This window comes from Notolepis coatsorum (genome assembly GCF_963971535.1).
Source record: "Notolepis coatsorum genome assembly, chromosome: 1".
Taxonomy (NCBI): Eukaryota; Metazoa; Chordata; class Actinopteri; order Aulopiformes; family Paralepididae; genus Notolepis; species Notolepis coatsorum.
In genome coordinates, this window is record NC_140165.1 from 142896878 (window position 1) to 142917976 (window position 21099).

General features: G+C 41.9%; 1 protein-coding gene across 2 annotated transcripts in view; it reads left to right on the forward strand.

The window, feature by feature from the left end:
- LOC311240895 (ceramide transfer protein-like) overlaps positions 1-21099 on the forward strand; it is a 111508-nt gene that overhangs the window by 19896 nt on the left and 70513 nt on the right. For both annotated transcript variants that reach the window (XM_084329503.1, XM_084329504.1), the window contains exon 3: positions 3660-3776. In XM_084329503.1, coding sequence (XP_084185629.1) covers positions 3660-3776 — 117 coding nt within the window. The remainder of the gene's footprint in view (positions 1-3659; positions 3777-21099) is intronic.

Here is a 21099-nt window from a genome sequence, read left to right on the forward strand (position 1 = left end):
ACTCTGCTAGTTCTGTCTTGAGTAGTGCCTCTACATCCAAACTCTGCTAGTTCTGTCTTGAGTAGTGCCTCTACATCCAATCTTTGCTAGTTCTGTCTTGAGTTGTGCCTCTATATCCAATCTCTGCTAGTTCTGTCTTGAGTAGTGCCTCTTGTCTGATGTGTTTTTATTATGTCAACTGACACACACGACTTTGTGGAATAGCCTCCTCATCCATCCATACTGTGCCTCCTGAGATGCTAGTGTAGTCCTATGCACAGCACACTGTAAACGCAGCATTGGCAGTTACACAGTAGTCTGACTTAAAGAGTGCTCCGTCAATGAGATACTGACCAGTCAGCTCCTACTGGTGAAGGCAGGAAGGTGAGAGTTATAAACTGGACTGTAAAGCGTAGGTCTATAGGCCTTGGCTGATGCAGCCTTACATCAGCACACTTTTAATGGGCTCAGCTGGGTTTCTCAGAATGAACAGATTTCCCTGAGGGTGTCTCGGTTCGCTGGAGTAGGGCCCTGGCCTGAAGTTGGATCAAGGCAAGTGTTCCTTTATTAATCCCCTTGGGGAAATTCAGGTGTCAACGCTACATGGGGGAGGAGAGGTACAGGTAGGGAAAAAGATAATAAGGGATGCTCGATATTGGCTTTTTTACCGATACCGATATACCGATATTGTCCAACTCTTAATTTCCGATACCGATATCAACCGATATATGCAGGGTTCCCCCCCCCCCAAAAATGGAATAATTTCAGGTAATAACATTACATATCTCTTGTTGTGGAATTAACACAACATTATGCATACTTTTGACAATAAATAAAATCAGAATTTGTTCTTACTTGCTTGCCTGGGTAAATAAAGGTTATAGAAATGTAAAAAAAAAAAAAAAATAATAATAATAATATATATAAGTTTTTCTTTTTTTTGAAAACCGATACAGATATTTTCCGATATCACATTTTACTGCCGATATCGGTCGATAATATCAGTAGGCCGATAATATCGGACATCCCTAATAATAATAGAAATAGTAATAATAATGGAGTAGAACATAATAATAATAATAGTGGAATGGCAGTATATTCTATCGGTAATAATAGTAGCACACTGTGCCAGAGTTTGTGCAGTGTTTAAGAATCAGACAGTCTTAACAGTTCTTTAGTTCTCCAACGATTGGCAGCAGTCCATGCCCACGGTTGTGGAGCCTGATGGCTACTGGCATGAAGGACTGACCAAGGTGGGGGGGGGGTGTGTATGTCTATGACTGAACAATGCTCCTCATCTTGGTCCTTAACCAACAATGAAAGTTAAAACATTGAAGAGATGCCAAATCTTCCATCTGCCCCTGAGGGAACTCTTCTACTTTGAGCTGGTAGGTGATCTAGATTCTAGTGCAGGGTTAAAGAAAAGCTACTTGGCCTCCAGCATCACAGATGTTCTCCAGCCATGTGAAATGGAAACTAGAAGGATTATGTGTAACGGCAATTTTTGCATTAAATTATGCAAGCTGACATTCAGTGCGTGTGCATGACTGTGTGCATATGTGTGCGCATGAGTGTGATTTAAGAAACCTGGTTAAACTTGGGCTACATGAGGTGACATCAGTCTGCAGAGTGCAGTTCTAGTCCTCATGGTGCTGAAGAGGAACACAGCGCGGAGCAGTGTTAATTTTGTCAACTAAAATGGTGACGAAAGATCTTCGTCAACGAAGGTTTTTTTCATGACGACAACGAGATGTGACGTCACGTTATTGAAGACCATGTAACGCTAACGAGACTAAATAGTTTATTAAATATCGTTGACCACAGCTGAGGACACAAAAATGTAATTTACAAAAACCAGGACGAAATTCTCTTCATGTATGTTGATATTGTTGACTAAAACAAGACGAGACAAAATAATTATAACTTAATGCCCTCGTCCCGAGTTGAGAAGTGTGACGGGGAGCTCTTTATTAGCATTAGCTGGAGCTATTTGAAAAGCTAGTTTTAGCTTAACGTTACCTTGGCTAAAGTTGGGACTATTCATAATCCAGCTGCAGACCTGCAAGCAAAGTACAGCAAGTTGGCAAAGGAGTATTCCAAGGTAAATCACTTTTTCACCAGTAACGTTACATTGTTTGTATTTCCATCTAGCTCGCGGTTAACCTAGCTCACGCTAATGTGGCTAACTGATCGACTTATCGCACACAATTAATGACATGTTGCGGACAGCCATACCGGTGACAATGTTTAGCTTTTAGTGCCAAATGATAAGAGTCTGAGGCGAAGTCTCAAAAGAGAATGTTGAATATTTATTGTGCATTTAAAATCGCAACAGAGCCTCTGCTACTAGCTAACCTAAACGGAGCCTTCTGGATAGGAGGAAGTGCGCAACAACGTATAATGTCCGTGTGGAACCAATGTGCCAACAACCTTTCCGTGGGTGAAGCATAGTTGAGCATAGAACTTTTAATGATACTAATACTAATCTATACAATCACCTGTTGTTGAATAAATACCATTACTTTCTAGTTATTACTAAAAAACAGTATATATATAAAACAGTAGCTGTAAAAAAGAAAAGAAAAAGTTTTATAATTTATATAATATTTCTTTTTTTGTACATGAACTAAAAATAGACAAATGTCATCCGTTTTCGTCGACAAAATCTAGACTAAAACAAAAAAGACAAAATTGAGACAAACTGACTAAGCTCAGACATTTAGTTGAGTAAAACTGACTAAACGAAAAATAAATGAAGATGACTAAATATGATAAACGAAAAAGGAGCACTTGACACATGACTAAGACTAAAACTAAAATGAAAATAGCTGCCAAAATTAACACTGGCGCGGAGGAAGAAAATCAGCTCCGTCTGACTTCTCTACCGTGGAATAACTGCGGTTCAATACTAATCTCAGAGGAAACGGTAACATTCCTGCTGCACGTGCTTGGATTCCTGAGGCGGTCAGGGGTAGGAGTAGAGTAGGGTGGAGTAAAGAATGAAGAATAGAGCAGGGGAGGAGAGTGTGTGTGTGTGTGGGGGGGGGGGGGGGGGGTGTAGGAATAGGCCAAATAGTAGGAGGGAGAAGTATGATGAGGAAAGGTCTAGGTGACCCAGGGGGTTGAGGGGAAGGCGTGCTGGAGGAATTTGGTCTTCTACACGGTCGAGCCTGGAGACATACAGACTAGACTTTGGTCTTCTACACGGTCGAGCCTGGAGACATACAGACTAGACATTCTGGAAGAAAGGGAAATAAATGTGTTTCTCACACACAATAATGTAAATGGTCTGTGTTTATATAGCGCTTTTATCCAGAGTGTTTTACAATTTATGCCTCCACATTCACTCACACATTCACACACAGACGGCGGAGGCAACCATGCAAGGTGCCAACCTGGTCTTCAGGAGCAGTTAGGGGTTAAGTGTCTTGCTCAAGGACACTGCAGGGAGGAGCAGGAATCGGACCAGGAATGTTCCGATTACCAGACAACCGCACTACCCCCTGAGCCACTGTCGCCCCTGTGTTTCTCATATTCTGGAAACTGATGGCCGATCTGTGCGTGGTTCAATATGTTGGTCTTCTTCTTGACTTCTGTGTCTTTGATGTGCTCTGTTGACATCTCTTCTCTTCTTCTATTATTCATCAACCTGTATCTTCTTTGTTCTTTTCTCCTCACAGCCTCACGAGTTTGACGAGTGTCGTTTTGACATGAGCGTCAACGACAGCATGTGGTACCTGCGGGCCGAGGACCCCGAGCACAGACTGCAGTGGATTGAGTCCATCGAGCTGCACAAGGTGTGTGTGTGACGTGTCTCTCTCTCTCACTCTCACACACTGTCTCTTGCTCTTTTGTGTCCAGGCTATCTGTGTGTGTCTCTTAGCAGTTTCCCTGTAGCCCCTCTAGCTCTACCTGTCACACCCAGTCTCTCTCTTTTAGCTCAGGTTACACATTTTGCCTAGCCGTGGCCAAGCAAAGGGAGTTTTCCCCAAAGAGGTTAAATGAGACTACAGGCCTTCCCTGTGTCTCAAATCTATTCCCGAACATAGTTGGAGGGGATTTAGAATTTTGCCTGGTATCTAGATAAAGGAGTGGGCATATCGTCCATCCACGAGCTGGTGAATCAACTGGGATCATTTAGCAAATCTGCAGAAGTCTGGGATAGGTGTTTTGATTTGCATTAGTTTGCCTTGCCTGCTATCCAGTGTGCTTCTGAAGCTGTGTTGCTTATTATTATTTACTCGTTTTGTTTTAGGTCTGCAATCTGCATGCTTGAAGGGTCATATTTGGGGGGGCGGTTGCTCCGAGGAGACGTGATGCAAGTGGATCTAGTGTTTGTCAGTGAGTTGGGTGGGGAGGTAGGGACCGGGATATTTGGGAATGTAGTGCGGGCGTAACCCCTCACGCAGGGAATGTAGGAGTGAGTGGTCGAGGGGGCGTCCCTTGTCATGTAGACACTAGACAGCAGCTGCACACTGCTTTGCACCAGGACCCAAGAGATACAGGACGTTTAGGGCCCGTACCAATGTGCACACTACCAGGACCCAACCGATACAGGACGTTTAGGGCCTGTACCAATGTGCACACTACCAGGACCCAACCGATACAGGACGTTTAGGGCCCGTACCAATGTGCACACTACCAGGACCCAACCGATACAGGACGTTTAGGGCCTGTACCAATGTGCACACTACCAGGACTCAACCGATACAGGACATTTAGGGCCTGTACTAGTGATGCACAATATATCGGCCGCCGATATAATATCGGCCGATATGGCCGTTTTTTTACACATCGGTATCGGTCCGATATCAAGATAGGGCAGATAAAAAAATAATAAATGTATTATTAATTTTTTTTAAATCTTTTTTTTTGTGTATAGAACGAAGGGCTTTTATTATAACATTCGTTGCAGTAAAATCATTATGCCTCGTTTAGTCCTGTGGAGCGCTGGTAGTCCACTCCAGCGCGGAGCTAACGTTATTAGCCTTGTTGTGAGATCTGATCAATGGCTGACATCCAGGAAGTAAAAAACGAAATAGTTTCACTATCTTTTTATCCACTTTTTCTCTTTTTCAATTTTTCTCCCATCCCAATTACCCGCTGTGCCAATTCTCCCCTCCCCTGTCTTGAACATTGCTCACATATGCCCCCCACTGGCCGGTTGTAGGGAGGATAGAAGCCTTGCATCACATGTCCCCTCCGATACACGAGGAGGCAGTCTGTCACATCTTTTCACCTGCCAGCACGGACTCTCATTGGCGAGGTGTAACGTGTGGGAGGCTCACACTACCCTTGCCATTTCCTGTCTCTGCTGTGCAGGCGTCCCCAACCGACCTGTAGGAGTCGCTGTCCACAACGTCCAGATTACCACCCATCGACTTCCACCCGCTAACTCTGCCAATTGAGTTAGTATGACGACTGGCCCAAGCCGGAGGCAACGCCGACAGCCGGAGTCGAACCCGGTGTCTCTTGCGTTGGTGACGAGTGCAATGTCCGCTGTGCCACCCAGCCGCTAGTTTCACTACATTTTCTTGAAGTTTGCCATGGGGCTACTCCATCCTAGTGCACAGTAAATTTCGCAGAGTAAATTTTACTCAAACTGAGTAACATTTTAGTTCAGTTTGAGTAAAATGTACTCAGTTTGAGTAAAATTTACTCTGCGAAATTTACTGTGGCTGAAGTTGAAAATTGCTTTTCAGTCACCACGGTTCAGGACTTTATTGGAGGCAATAACCTGCATATATATATCATTTTTTAAATTTTTTTATATAATATTCAGTTGTTAGGACCCATCCCTAGTATTTGGTGGAATTTATTACCAGAGTATTGTATATCTCTGAAAGGCCAATATCAGTTACACCAATATCTGTTGGGCCCTAGTTTGCACACAGACAGTCATGTCTGGCATCCTTATAGAGGGCGTGTACCAGTGTTGGGTCTGTGATAAGCTCCACTGTTTGCTTTCTTCTCATCTCATCTAGAGTATCTTGTGATTTATTATAAATTCACCCACAGTAAATCAAATCAAATGTATTTTGTAAAGCCCGAAATCACAAGGTAATACCCCCATGGGCTGTACAAGTCTTCTTTGAACAAGTAAAGTTTATCACAATAAATCAAGAAAACCACCATAAAATCCAAATATGTGACAATCCCAGACATTCCCCAATGAAGATAAGGAAAAACTCACTAAAAACCTAGCAATAGGAAAAAAGCACCACAGGCGATGCGGAGGAGAGAAACCTCAGATGGGCTGTTCAAAGGGGGATCCCCCAACTTGGATGTCGGTGATATAGTGTTGCTATGGATGATAGATGGGTGGAGAATAAAACAGGCAAATAGTTGGTATGTATGTACATACATGTAATAAAACACATATATGTACATGCAATAGCAACTAAGGTACATAAGATTTATTTTTAAACATTTAAATAAAATCGAGCTAAGAACCACAACAACAAAAGAAAAAGCATAGGGAAACGAGTGCTGGTATGAAAATAAGAAAGGCTAAATATGAATGCTCAGAGCTAAAAATATCAGTCATATTCCATTTGGATGGATGAATGTATGTATGTATTTATCCCCTCGGATCAATTTGAAGTATGGGGGCGACGTAGAGAAGATCACACCACCTTGGCCATCACCATGAGACATCCAGGGTTTAGAGAGTTCCCGTGTTTGTATTGGGCGGACATAGGAGCAATACATACATGTAATAAGCATATATGAATATAACCGATTTAGGTGCGACCCAATTTATTTTAGGAGTAAAAAAAAAAAAATGTAAATAATAAAAGATTTTATTCTTTTTTTTATACAATAAAGTGTCATAAAAATCTTAGTCAAACCTTTAGTATTATGGATATTAAACATGCTGGCAGAGTACATGCATCCATGTTGTTGTGAACATTTTAATTAAATAAAGAAATTCCATATATAGTTGCCGTGGGAAAGAATAAAATAAAAAATTAAATTAAATAAATTCCCTACCTACCCATGGCCAACAGGAAACAAACAATATTTTCTTTTATGCCTAGAATAGAAGTACTTAGCCCAGCAATGAAGTAGAGCAGGCATGGTGTAGACGTTGTAGGTCGGACAGAATACTGATCCATGACCTCGGTGGTGCTCATAACCAATATGGGGTAGAAGAACAGTCACTGCAATCTGTATAATGACTCGAGTCAATGACTCAGAGAGAAAGGGAAACAGGGACAGGGGTTAGAGAGTTCCCATGTTTGCAATGGGAAGACATAGGAGCAATAGGTACATGTAATATATATATATATATATATATATATATATATATATATATATATATATATATATGCACACATAGCAATAGAATCAAAGTATATAAGAAAATTATGAAATTAAAGTAGTAAATAGAACTAAGAACAAAGAGGCAGAGGACTACAAGCGCTAGTATACAGGATGAGATACAAGACAATGACTCAGGGGGCAGGATAACTACTTGGAACAGGTTGAGTATGTTAGACTTGGCGTGTCAAGGCTCTCTCGTAGTCTATAACAGTGATTCTTAACCTTTTTCATGTCGAGGACCCCCATGTCTAGGCCGCATACCCCCCATTCGATAAGATCTCGTCTCAGGAACCCTCCTGACAAGATGTTTGCTGTTAGACATGGCTTAGTCCAGAATGACATAACTGTTGGGGAGATGGGAGTGGGAAACCTATGGTTGGAGCAGTCACTCTTATATATTCTCTCACTGTGCTAAATTCTAGTGAAATGAAACGGTGAAATACATTTTCATGGGGACCCCCTGGAACTTCCTCAAGAAGCCCTCGTTGAAAGCCACTGGTCTAGGAGATGTGGACGGACAGGCTGCAGCCTATTCCTTTCATAGAGCCTTTCATGGTATCTTTGGCTTTTTAATCCACCGATCTCCTTTGATCAGCGTGCATGTCATGTTTTGTATGACAAAACATCTAGTTTTGCGCTAGTACATGCATGCTAGGTATTATTTGAGTCCACGTGGAGTCTGTGTGCTATATCTGTACTATGATGGAGCCTGTGTGATCTTGGGCACTCGGTGAGTTGTTATACGACACCACTGGTGAGATGTACGTGAGAATTACTTGTGTGTGTTTCAACAGGATACGTAAAGTAACACATTTCTTCTGACACTATGTGAAAATGTATTTGAGGTTTAGCGGCTGGCTGTCAGTGTCCTGCCCTACCACTGGCATGTCCCACGTATACACTTGCCGGGGATACGAAAATACTGAAGGAATGGTTTATTTTTAACAATAAAATAATCCCGAAATAACTAAAAAATAATAAAAATACAAAGATAATTTGTTGTGGAAAGAAAAATTATAAAACTTTTTATTTTTTTATTAACAAAACAGTCTCTTTTATGAAAAGGAATAGGAAGAAGCAATATGCTTATCAGGTCCTACCCCTTTTTGCAATAAACGCCTTAAAATAGAAAATCTATTCAGTCTTTCATCTTTCAATATATCATCATTAGTCCTACAAGTACACCTTCAAACACAGTGTTCAATGGACCTATCTCAAACCCTGCCCTCTTTTCTTGATCCTCCAATCACAACTGGCGCTTGCCTCGGACAAACAAAGCTTGTCCGAGGCAAGAGACCGTTGTGATTGGAGGATCAAGAAAAGAGGGCAGGGTTTGAGATGGGTCTAATCACTTGACGATCAATCAATCGCTCCAGTTAATATAAGATCATTACTGTTAATAAATAACAAGTTATTTTACAATCAATATCCATTATCCATCATCCAGTATCTTTAGGCTAGATCAGAACAAAAACGAATGAAAACAACACAAAGTCAATAATTTCAACATCTCCTTTTCCTCTGAAATCTCCTCGTTTGCATGGTCTTGGTTTTAAACGGTGTGTTTTGGTGGCAACACTGTATTGTGTGTGGGGACATGTGAGGAGCAAGCCTAGTGAGTGATTGTTGGCAACTGTCATTAGAGTTTGAGTGGCCGCGGGTCTCTAACCCATTAACAGCTGTATGTTTGAACTTCAGGTGTTATATCTGCACCCTGGACTACAGTAACCCCTGCACACGGCTGTGTGCCTATTCTCTGTCTTTGCTCCACAATGGCCGACAGCCGAAACCCAACCAACATTTCTCCGTCGACTAAAAACACACTTCTTAAATCAATATCTGGAATGAAGGAGGAAGGAGAAAAAAAATTACTATCATGCACCTTTCCACTAAATAATCTTCCTTGCCTATATTTCTACCTACTATACTAATAGGTCTCTACTACTATGCACTCAAGGGAACAAAATAAGCACCCGCCAAACGCCAATGGTGTGTAGATTTCTTCTTTGGCTGGTAAATTACAGAGGCTACTCAGCCACTCTGGCGTGTAAAAGAATTGTGAGCCATATGAGCATATTAGAGTATTCTATCAAGGCTATACAGTGCGAGCATTTCACTCACATTTTCCCCTAAAAATAAATTTGTGCAAACCGGAAAAATCATTTAGGAGCACAGTGTGCGAGTAATCGTCTTGCGTAGTGGGCGTCTCAACTGCACAATTGTCATTTCATAATAGACACGGAGCAGCATGGACCAGTTCTGTAACAACTGAACTCATCTCGAGTCTGCTTCTATGTGCAACGAAAACTCTGCGAGCAGCGGTTCCAATTGTCTAACATGCTTTGCATCCTCGCCAGTCCTGTATACCCACGTTGCGCTAAAACATTAACTACTGTAATGTTATCTGCTAACTGAGTACTCCAACTAAGCTAACCTGCTGCTAACGCTAACTACTGCTAACGCTAATCACTGGGAACGCGCAAAGGCAGTGAGGGAAGGCGGGCTGAGAATCTCTGTCAATTCAATTAAATTCAATTCAAATGGGCTTTATTGACATGGGAAACATACGTTTACATTGCCAAAGCCAAACAAAACAAAACAATCAAACAGAGAAAACAAAAGAAATCAGAACATTACAGACGGAATTTCTTGTACAGTTTTTATGGTGGTTGCATTCCGCTGGATGTCCTTTTCTTGTCGCAGCAGCTCACAAATCTTGCTGCTGTGTTTGCATATTCTTGTATTTCTCCCAGTAGGTATGGGAGTTTTGAGTTATTGTCCATGTTTTCAAAGTCTCTTTGGGTGTTTGCAATTTGTGGGAAGTATATGTCTCTGATGTCTTGGTATAGTGGGCAGGTTGTTAAGAAGTGGAGCTCGGTTTCCACCTCATCTTGTGTGCAGTGGGTGCATAGTCTGTCTTCGCTTGGGAGCCAGGTCTGCCTATGGCGGTCTTTCTCAATGGCTAGGCTGTGCTAGCTGAGTCTGTACCTAGTCAAGGATCTTCTTAGTTTTGGGTCAGTCACAGTGCTCAGGTATTCTGCCACTGTGTACTCTCTGTTTAGGGCCAAATAGCATTTCAATTTGCTCTGGTTTTGGGTTGTTTCTTTCCAATGTTTCAGATAGTTTTCTTTTTGTTTTCTTATAATTTGATTTAGTCCAGTGTGGTTTCTGTCTGGTGGCTCTGCTTGTGTTTGTGAGCAGAGTCCCAGAACCATCTGGCTGAGTGGGCATCTATCGAGGGTCTCTCTGTGGGTGAGGGCTATGTTGTGGAGTGTGTCTGGGTCGCTTTCTTTTAGGTGATTGTGGAATTTGAATGCTCTTTTTTTGAATTTTGATGATTAGTGGGTATCTTCCTAGTTCTGCTCTGCATGCATTATTTGGCGTTTTCCGTTGGGTGCGGAGAATGGATTTGCAAAATTCTGCATGCAGAGTCTCAATTGGGTGTTTGTCCCATTTGGTGAAGTCTTGGTTTGCAAGTGGGCCCCAGACTTCACAACCATATAGGGAAATCGGTTCTATGACGGAGTCTAATATTTTGAGCCAGATTTTGATTGGAATGTCTAACTTGATGTTCCTTTTTATGGCATAAAAAGCCCTTCTTGCTTTGTCTCTCTGGTCGTTCACAGCTTGATTGAAGTTCCCTGTAGCACTGATGTTTAGGCCGAGATATGTGTAGTTTTTTGTGTGTTCTAGGGAAATTGTGTCTAGGAGGAATTTGTGTTTTTGTTGTTGTAGGCTGGGCCTTTTTTGGAATATCATAATTTTAGGTTTGTTTAGGTTTACTGTCAGTGCCCATGTCTTGGAGAATTTGTGCAGAAGGTCAAGGTGCTGTTGTAGCCCTTCTTTTGTTGGGGACAGCAGCACCAGGTCATCTGCAAACAGTAGGCATTTGTCTTCTGTGTTTGCTAGGGGGATGCCAGGTGCTGCAGTTTGTTCCAATGTTTTTGCCAGTTCATTTATGTATATGTTGAAGAGGGTTGGACTCAAACTGCACCCCTGTCTAACCCCACGGCGTTGAGGGAAGAAGTCTGTGTGTTTTCCCTCAATCCTCACAGCACATGTGTTGTTGGTGTACATTGGGTCTCATTCTCGAACGAAGTTACGACAAAATATTTCGTCTTAGCCAGATTTCGGCCTATTTAAGACATATTAGGGCTGGGAGTGGGAGTCCTCAAATTCTCCTGAGATCTTATTTGAGAGCAGATCTAAGAGTGCTGAGGAGCACACTTAAATATGCTCTCAGCCCACGATCAAATCTCATGATTGATTGACTAATTTACATTTTTATTATAACTTTACAGACTGTGTTCTCATAGTGATTCCTTCATGTTAACGCTACAGGCCTCATTGGAATTAATTACTTGATCATAATTAAAATAAATATGACAATATTTGTACGATAAGAAATTACGCATTTGATGTCGGAAAAATAAATAATATGGATTCATCTGATCACAGGGCAGCTGGATTAACCATATCTGAACCAGCTATTTTGGACAAATGTATAATTACTTTAATTACTCAGATATTCAAACACAATTATGCAATTATTGTGAAATGATTGAAAATAATAATAATTTAATGCCTTCTGTGGAATTTGCATTTCTTATTTGTTCCACATCTGTTTTAATGATTAATTATATACATTTGAAAGAATGCAGGTCAACATGCAATGTATCCCATTGATTGGTATACAATGGGACAGACCTTTGTTTGATTGATTGATTGAAAACTTTATTAACAGATTGCAGAATGGGTACAGTACAGTACAGCTCAATTCCATAAGGGGATGCAGACCAGAGAAAGAATTTCGTCTTGTTTACATCAGGGTCCCCCATTTTCAATTCATCATAACATATATGACACACACGACACAGATAGACAGTACTGCTACATCTATACATTTATGACATACCAGATTTGCAAATACAGTACTGTTTGTGATACAAAAAGAGTCCAGAAAAGAGTACATTTGACGTAGAAACTGTTGGAGGAGGTTGGGTAGGAGGGGTGGTAGACTTACACTGTACAAGCAAAACTGTACATTGGAATATTGACAAAACCATACTTGGTAATTTACTGTACATTGGAGGGGGTTGATATAGCTATAAACCTGCATTCCTTCGAATATATCATTAATCAATTAAACTTATATTGAAATACACTATATAGCCTATACACCAACACTGAAATGACAGTGGATAAATAAATAAGAACTAAAGCTAATCGGTGGAAATAGTCTGCATTAATATTCCATAACAAGTCTTGTGTGCGCCTACGAATGAACAGTAGCCTATAGGCTTAATTATGGAATAATAAGCCATACTGCGTTCATTCATTACGCCCGCCGGCCCGTAGGCTATATATATTATGTCATTCATTCATTCATATACAGTACTGCGTGCGCGCGCGTGTGTGTGTGCGCGCTGCGGCAGGTGTGTACCGCGAGCTGTATATGATGCCAATACATTAATCTAATCTAGTTTTGATGGGCGCAAGCGTGATTATGAAACCTAGCCGCATTTCTCGGAGACGCTCTCTGATTGGCACTGACTGACGCTAGGTTTCGTAATCACGCGGCTCTCAAAGCACTTCCGCCATTCCATTTCACACAGCTGCGTCACCAGTTGCTTTATAAGGACTGTCGGGGGCGTGGTTTGTATGCAAATGACCTGAACGGGAACGCGCTTTGGAGTTTACGACAGAATGCCATTCTCCAAGCAGATATCAGATCATATAATTTCTGCAACCGTTTCAGCCACTTAAGACATATCTCCAGCACGTTCAGGACTCAGAGTGTACTTGTCATAGATTATGTCTCAGTGGTTCCAAGATAAGTCTTCCAGAATATATCTTTGAAGATTTTTCGGGAATGAGACCCATTGACTTTATGAGGTCGTAGGTTTTCCCTCCAATGCCACTATCTAACAGTTTGTACAGCAGACCCTTGTGCCAAATTGAGTCAATTGCTTTTTGGAAGTCAACGAAACGGGAGTATACTTTGCTTTTATTTTTATTTATTTGGTTGTCGATTAGGGTGCTGAGGGTGAGAATGTGGTCTGTTGTACGGTGATTTGGTAGGAAGCCAATCTGTGATTTGCTCAAGGTATTGTTGTTTGTGAGGAAATGTATGAGTCTGTGGTTAATGATCATACAGAGGATTTTTCCAAGGTTGCGGTTGACACAGATCCCACGGTAATTGTTTGGGTCGTATTTGTCTCCCTTTTTGTGGAGCGGTGTTATGAGTCCTTGGTTCCAGATATTGGGGAAGATCCCGGAGCTAAGGACAATGTTAAGGAGTTTTAGTATAACCAATTGGAATTTGGAGTCTGTGAATATGATCATTTCATTTAGGATACCATCCGCTCCGCAGGCCTTCTTGGTTTTAAGTGATTTTATTTTGTCCTGTAGTTCTTGTAGTGTAATTGGGTAGTCTAGCGGGTTCTGGTAGTCTTTTATGGTTGACTCCAGGCTTTGTAGTTTATCTTGTATGTGTTTTTGCTGTTCATTTTTTTTTATTGGGCTAAAGAGATTGGAGAAGTGGTTTACCCATACATCTCCATTTTGGATGGGTAGCTCCTCGTGGTGTACTTTGTTTAGTTTGTTCCAGTTTTCCCAGAAGTTGTTTGTTTTTATGGATTCCTCTATATCTTGTACCTGGTTTCTAACATGTTGGTCCTTTTTTTTTTCTGACTGTTTTTGTAATGTTTCAGTGTTTCACTGTATTGGAGACGTGTGTTCTGGTTGTCTGGGTCTCTGTGTTTTTGGTTTGATAGGTTCCTTAATTTCTTCCTGAGTCATTATCATACCATTTGTCATGCATATTTTTATTTTTATTTTTCCTCGCTTTCCTATTTGAGGCCTTTAGGTTGGATAAGGATCTGGATCTGTCTCTCTGTCTCTGTGTGTGTGTGTGTGTGTCTCGCTCTCTCTCTCTCCCTCTCTCTCTCTCTACATCTCTCCTCAACCTATTTCATTCAAAAGGAAGATATTGATGGACAGTAGCTATAGTATATAGCTCAGTAACTGTAACAGAATAATTGTATTAATTATTATTAATTAGGGATGGGTACCTTTCACATTTGAACCGATACCGGTACCGGTACCTGTGAATCGATACCGGTACCCAACAGTACCTTTTTTCGGTACTTTAGTCTCAAGAAATTTAATTTACCTACATCAGTCGTATAAAAAAAAATCCAAACTTCAAAAAACACAATTTCGACAGTTTTCGGCTTGTCATTGCTCCGACTGCTTTGTTGTTGAATCAAGTCAAATCCTAGGTAAGCAAATATTGTGCGTGTGAACGTTGACGTGAAAAGAAAAAAGTAAAAGAAAAAAGTAAAAAAAATAATATTAATAAAAAATAATTTTTTTAATTTAAAAAAAAAAAATCTCAGTTTCTCACTTGATTCGATACTCGGTAGTACCGACGTGTTTCGGTTCGGTGCCTCAAAAGTACCGAATTCGGTACCCATCCCTATTATTAATGAACTATTATTCAATAGCATTTAAATTATAATGAATTAAATAATTGTATAAAGAATTTTCCATGTTCTGTCATCTAATAATATATTCCATTACCTTTTCTATCTGTATCTGTATCAAAGTCAAAATGTTGGTATTGTGACAACATACAACATACAAAAGCAGCTTGACAACCGATATCCTTTGCGTCTAGTAGGCATGGGCCAATGTGTGATTTTGGTGGTATGTGCTATTTGCACAGATGTTTGTCCCTTAGTATGCAGTTGCACACGCACAGTATAATATGCATGTAATAAATAGTTTGTTAATAAATTCTGTTACTTGAAAAATGTTCACTGTGCTCCTATTTTTTTTTGTGTGCTCCTAATTTTTTTTACATGTGCTCCCTGGGAAAAATGTTAGCGTAGAGCCCTGTATATAGCAATAATAATTACACATGGCAATATACTAAAAAGCTATATAAAATGTTGGCTGGTAAAAAAAATCTGCCTGGCTGGTAGTTTTTTTAATCTACCTGCCACCTTGGCTGGTAAGCCAAAAAGTAAATTAAAACTGTAGCACCCAAGTCTCAACACTGTTTGACGAACATTGTTACTCAGCTGAAAGAGTTGTCTATTCTATTCCTGCTGACCTGTTGTACAGAACTTGTAACTCGCTTTGGATAAAATTCAGCTAAATTACTAAATGTAAATGTAGCCACCACTATACACTGAAACAAGCCACTGGATTGGTCAGGGTGAGCTTGTCTGCACTGCCCCCATCTGGACCGAAAGGGGGACTGGTTTAAGTGTTTTGTCTGTGAACACCTTGATGAGGGTGCGAGGCTTGTAGTTCTTCTTCACGTTGTACCTATTGTATTGCTGACGGCTGTTGTTATTCACATTGTGAATTATGGGACTTACTGAGACAATGGTTACTTATCATCTGTAGGTCCTGCTGTGTGATAATTTCATCTGTCGTTTAGACCGGACTTGGAATGGTGGTGCAGCTTGTAGACTTAAAAAATTATGTGTTTATAAACAACTACATATAACTCTAATAGTTGCTCTGTGTATGATGTCACTAAACTTCACTCCTAAAATAACTGGTAGAAAACACACACACAAACATATTTGCCAGATAATCAGTCCCACTTTGTAGTCTGATAAACATCAAACCGGTTATATTATTTTGTGATGCAACACAGTAGGTTAGGTTTGTGTGTAGTTCTGATTGTTTGCGACGGTTGTGATTATAAACATTTATACCGGCAGTGTTGCATTATACGTGGTCAAACTGAACTGAAGTGGGTGAGTTGGTCTCTTTCTTAAGCACTTTAAATGTGCATAGAACGAGTCAGAATATCATAATACTTTTGATGTCTTTATTTGCATAACCATTATAACAATTCGTGTCAGAATTGTTTAAGGGCAAACCACTTTGTGTGTGGGATGGGTTGTGTTGCTGGATGTGGGGACATTTTCACTGCTCGAGTGCAGCTCTTGACGATAAATAATGCATGTTTTTTGTCAGCCATTTGAAACGGATGCAAAAATAAAGGGACAAACCATTTCCACAGCCACTCTCCTGCTGTACTTTCATCCAGTGGGCAGTTCCATAACAAAATATATAAGGTTGATGTGAACATTTTGAGGGAAAACTCAACACGGATTCTCTCAGTTCTGGCACCCGCCCAGACTGTTTCTTGTTTCTTGACCCAAATAGTATTTAACAAGCAGGATGTAGCGAAGGAGATGAGAGGAATCTCAGGAGGAGAGCAGAGGAGATTTGGACACGAAAACATAATTCAGATCCAGACCGATGTCCCTTCCTCCCACACAAACAAACACTCTCCGTCTCTCTCCCCTGCTTGCTCGCTCACTCAATCTCTTGCTCCCTCTCTCCCTCTTGGTCTCTCTCTCTTGCTCTCCCTGTTAACTATACAACGGTGTCTTCGTCACTCACTCACTCACCCGCCCAGTACGTTTTGTATCGCTGTTATAAAAACACACAGAGAAACGTGAACAGCGAGCTGTCTCTAACACACATACACACATTCACTTCTCTCGTTGCACTCAACAGCCACAGTGCCGCTTGCTAAAAGAGCAGGGATGGAAGCAGCTGCTAAGCGGCATGGACAGCCAGATGAAAAGATTTCACATATCGGGGTGTGTGTTCTGACTGTTCTCTGTGGCAAGATGGACCGCGTGTGTGTGTGTCCAACGCTAATGGAGGGGAGCGACATCACTCAATGCCTAGGCTGTATGGCTGGTCTCTGTCTCTCGCTCTCTCTCTCTCTCTCTCTCACTTACCTCTCTTACTCCTCCCTCAAGCCTACCCCCCCCCTTTCTTCCAGCTTCCTTCTTTCTCTCTTCATGAGGTGGGCTGAATCCCTCCACTCTTCTCCTCTCCCCCCACCCTCCCTCCTTCTTCTTCGGTGAGGTGTGTCCGGGGGGGAAGCGGGAATACTGGGTTTAAACCTGGAGAATTATTTCGGCGCGGTGCAAGTGTTTTGAGGGGTGGGACGGGGTGTGGCGTTTGGGACGCGCGGCCGGGCCAATGTTGGCGGCGGGGAGCCGTCGGGACTGCAGCAGTGCCTTGTTCTGCTTTGGCTGCTGGGATGGCCGAATGGTGGGGCTTCATGCTGCTCCCTCAGCTCATCAGTGGACTTCTTCATTAGCATGTTCGCATGATTGGTTGATGTTGTTTTAGTACCAGATAGAGTGGTGGTTTTTCTGTTGGGTTTCTTTTTTAAACAGCATGTTCAAGTGAATGCAATATGCCTGGTCAGTGTTCTTCCTAGCAGTATCTCTAATGTGATGTGCTGGCGTTCTAGGCTGCTGCATGCCACTCCTTGCCAGCAATCAGTCGCTCTGTCAAATATTGATCTGTGTGTGTTCTTGCTACCACTAGGTGCTTTTCTTTCTTTCTTTTTATTTTACGAGGACCTGTGGTGACTGTGTAATGTTATGGGATGTAGTTTGTGGTTGTGAAAAGTCAAGTGGCCCGTTACTGAAGCTTCTTATCATCACAAGGCTATGTGCACAATGTGTCATTACGCTGTGTTTTGAGTTGGTGTGTGGTTTCCGCCCCTTGACGATCTACAGCAGTGTGTTTTTTAAGTGTGGGTCAGCACCCACACGTGGGTCTTGGGAAGAGGCCCAGAGAGCCACATTATTCTCTATAGGAAGCCGAAGCCTTATCAATGTCATTAAATGGAACTGTAGAACTGTTCTTTAGTAGTTTAGCAGTCTAGAATCAGGATACATTTGGTCCTAATAGCCTCAGTCTACAATATTCTGCTGAATCAGTTTTGTGTCGTGAGGAGAATATTCATTTAGAAAATGCGATACTTATGAAAATGTTTGAAACGCTCTGACCTAGAAGTCCAGGTACATAACGTTGGTGGACTCCTTTTGATTGATGTCATTCATGCTGAGCTCATCCCACAATGCTCTGCACTCCCAGCTTCTCCTCTTCGTCCTTCTCTTGCTCTTCCTCATCTGAAATCAATAGCAGATGTTGATGCTTGGCCTTGTGGGACTGGGAACGGGTTAGGGGTCCTTTACCCTGTGGGAACGGGTTAGGGGTACTTTACCCTGTGGGAACGGGTTAGGGGTTCTTTTTACCCTGTGGGAACGGGTTAGGGGTTCTTTACCCTGTGGGAACGGGTTAGGGGTACTTTACCCTGTGGGAAAGGGTTAGGGGTTCTTTACCCTGTGGGAACGGGTTAGGGGTTCTTTACCCTGTGGGAACGGGTTAGGGGTTCTTTACCCTGTGGGAACGGGTTAGGGGTACTTTACCCTGTGGGAAAGGGTTAGGGGTTCTTTACCCTGTGGGAAAGGGTTAGGGGTTCTTTACCCTGTGGGAACGGGTTAGGGGTTCTTTTTAACCTGTGGGAACGGGTTAGGGGTTCTTTTTAACCTGTGGGAACGGGTTAGGGGTTATTTACCCTGTGGGAACGGGTTAGGGGTTCTTTACCCTGTGGGAACGGGTTAGGGGTTCTTTACCCTGTGGGAAAGGGTTAGGGGTTCTTTACCCTGTGGGAAAGGGTTAGGGGTTCTTTACCCTGTGGGAACGGGTTAGGGGTTCTTTATAGGGATGCCCCGATCGATCGGCCCCCGATCGTTATCGGCCGATAATCAGTATAAATATGCGATCGGGGAATTCCGATAATTAGTCATATTCGCCGATCGCGGAAACTGATCAAGTGGATATCTCACTCGCTTGTCTCAGACGCACAGGACCTGCAAACTGCTCCTCCTCCCTAGCCCCGCCCGTACCCGTGTAGAGTTTGTAAACACGGAGGCGGACCTCCTCTGCTGAGTCTAGATAGTGCATTCGACCTGAGCTACCGTTAGCTACCTAGCTATCGTTACTGTTTAAACAAAATTACCCAGTCAACTATTCACTTTTAGTAGGCATTGTCTAACGGTATTTAGCCGGCTAGCTACTGATAGCTCCGGATATCAACAAATGCCCCAGGAAGTCCAGTAGCCCATGTTGATATCTCCGTTAGCTTGCGTTAGCTGACGTTAGTTCATGGTTCAAAACGAAATGTCCGATTGAACTAAATAGTTGTCTTAACGTCATCTAGCCGGCTAGCAGTAGCTACAGATAGCTCCTGATATCAATGTCTTATAACATTGATTGAATGCGTATTCGAGCTGAGGGCTTGCTGAATGTGAAATGACCAAAGCATAACGTTACCAATAGGGTCCCACTGCAGCGCCGGAGAATCCTTTTTGGAGCTAGGGCTACTAGAGTACACACAGACAGTGGAGCTGTTTGCAGATAGCGAGCATTTTGACTTGTTGCGTGGTGGCGATGTCTCGCAGATAATACAACTACAAGTCTAATTATATAATATATATATTTTATAAAAAAAAAAAATTATATAAAATAATTTTTAATTTCTTTTTAATCAAAAACGATCGGTATCAGATCGGTATCGGCCGATATGGCTCACGACGATCGGTAATCGGTATCGGTGGCAAAAAACGTGATCGGGGCATCCCTAGTTCTTTACCCTGTGGGAACTGGTTAAGAAGGGTTCTTTACCCTGTGGGAAGGGGTTAGGGGTTCTTTACCCTGTGGGAACTGGTCGCAATAGACCTATCTCAAACCCCGCCCTTTTCACAATGGTTGCTTTCCTCAGACAAACTTGGCAATTGGAGGATCAAGAAAAGAGGGCAGGGCTTGAGATAGGTCGGTTCCTTTTGCTCAGCCTAGTAGATGTTAACAGCCCAGTAGCTGCTAGAATGATGTGGATGGGAGTAGGACACGTTCTCAGTGAAGAAATTCCTCACTGGGTGGCGACTGACAACGCTACTTCTTACAGGTGGTTCAGGAGAATGGTTTTATGACCACACTACTGACTCCTTTTATAATTCTAGAGTAGATGATGTCACGCAGGGAAGGAACCTACCTACCTATCGACATTATTCTATAATATTATTGAATATAAACTAGGGGGGTAACGATACAGACATTTTCAGATTCAATACACATTTCGATTATGAGGTCACAATTCCATATTTGATTCTTTATGCATTCAAATGTACTACAGAGTTCTAAGTATATATTACACATGTACTACACAGCTTGGTTTGCCTCAGAAAAATACAAATAGTATGTGTGTGCATAGCGGGTCCTTCCCTGCCCTCTCCCACTCTACGCTGATGATAGGATGCCGGCAGATGCAGCCTAGTTTAGACAACATACATAGAAAATGAGGAAAAAACCTAGGGAGGAGAATGAAGAATTGGTGATTTTCGGTACACCGTATTGAATGTGAACTTTTTTGACATTTTAATTTGTGTATTGAGATGGTTACACCCCTAATAGAAATACGTCTGGTTGTTTACCTACCAGAGTGAATAACGGTGCACAGTTGGCAAACATACCGGCAGCCACTGACAAAATGTACAGTACCAGGCAGCGTTTGGCTGGTGGCTGTTTCTCACCCTGATGTGAACGCTGTGAGCCTGCTACTGTGTCATGAGACCCTCCAGCAGGGTCTGACCTCTGACCTCTCTGCTGCTCTGTTTACATTAAAAGCCCTTTGATTTTCTATCGAATAGAAATAAAATAATAAATAGGCTTATTTTCTTGGGATGATTTTAGGTGCTCCTTAACTCTTTGGACGCCAGACCCGAGTATAGTCGGGTTTTCTTGTATTTTATTTTTTTATTCTTTTTTAAAACAAACATATAAACAAACATGACAACACACGATAAGATATACAAGCATTAATTGTCAGGGCACATCCAATGGGATCACCTTTTGGTTAGTTGTTTTATATAAGATATACCCATAATACCTGTT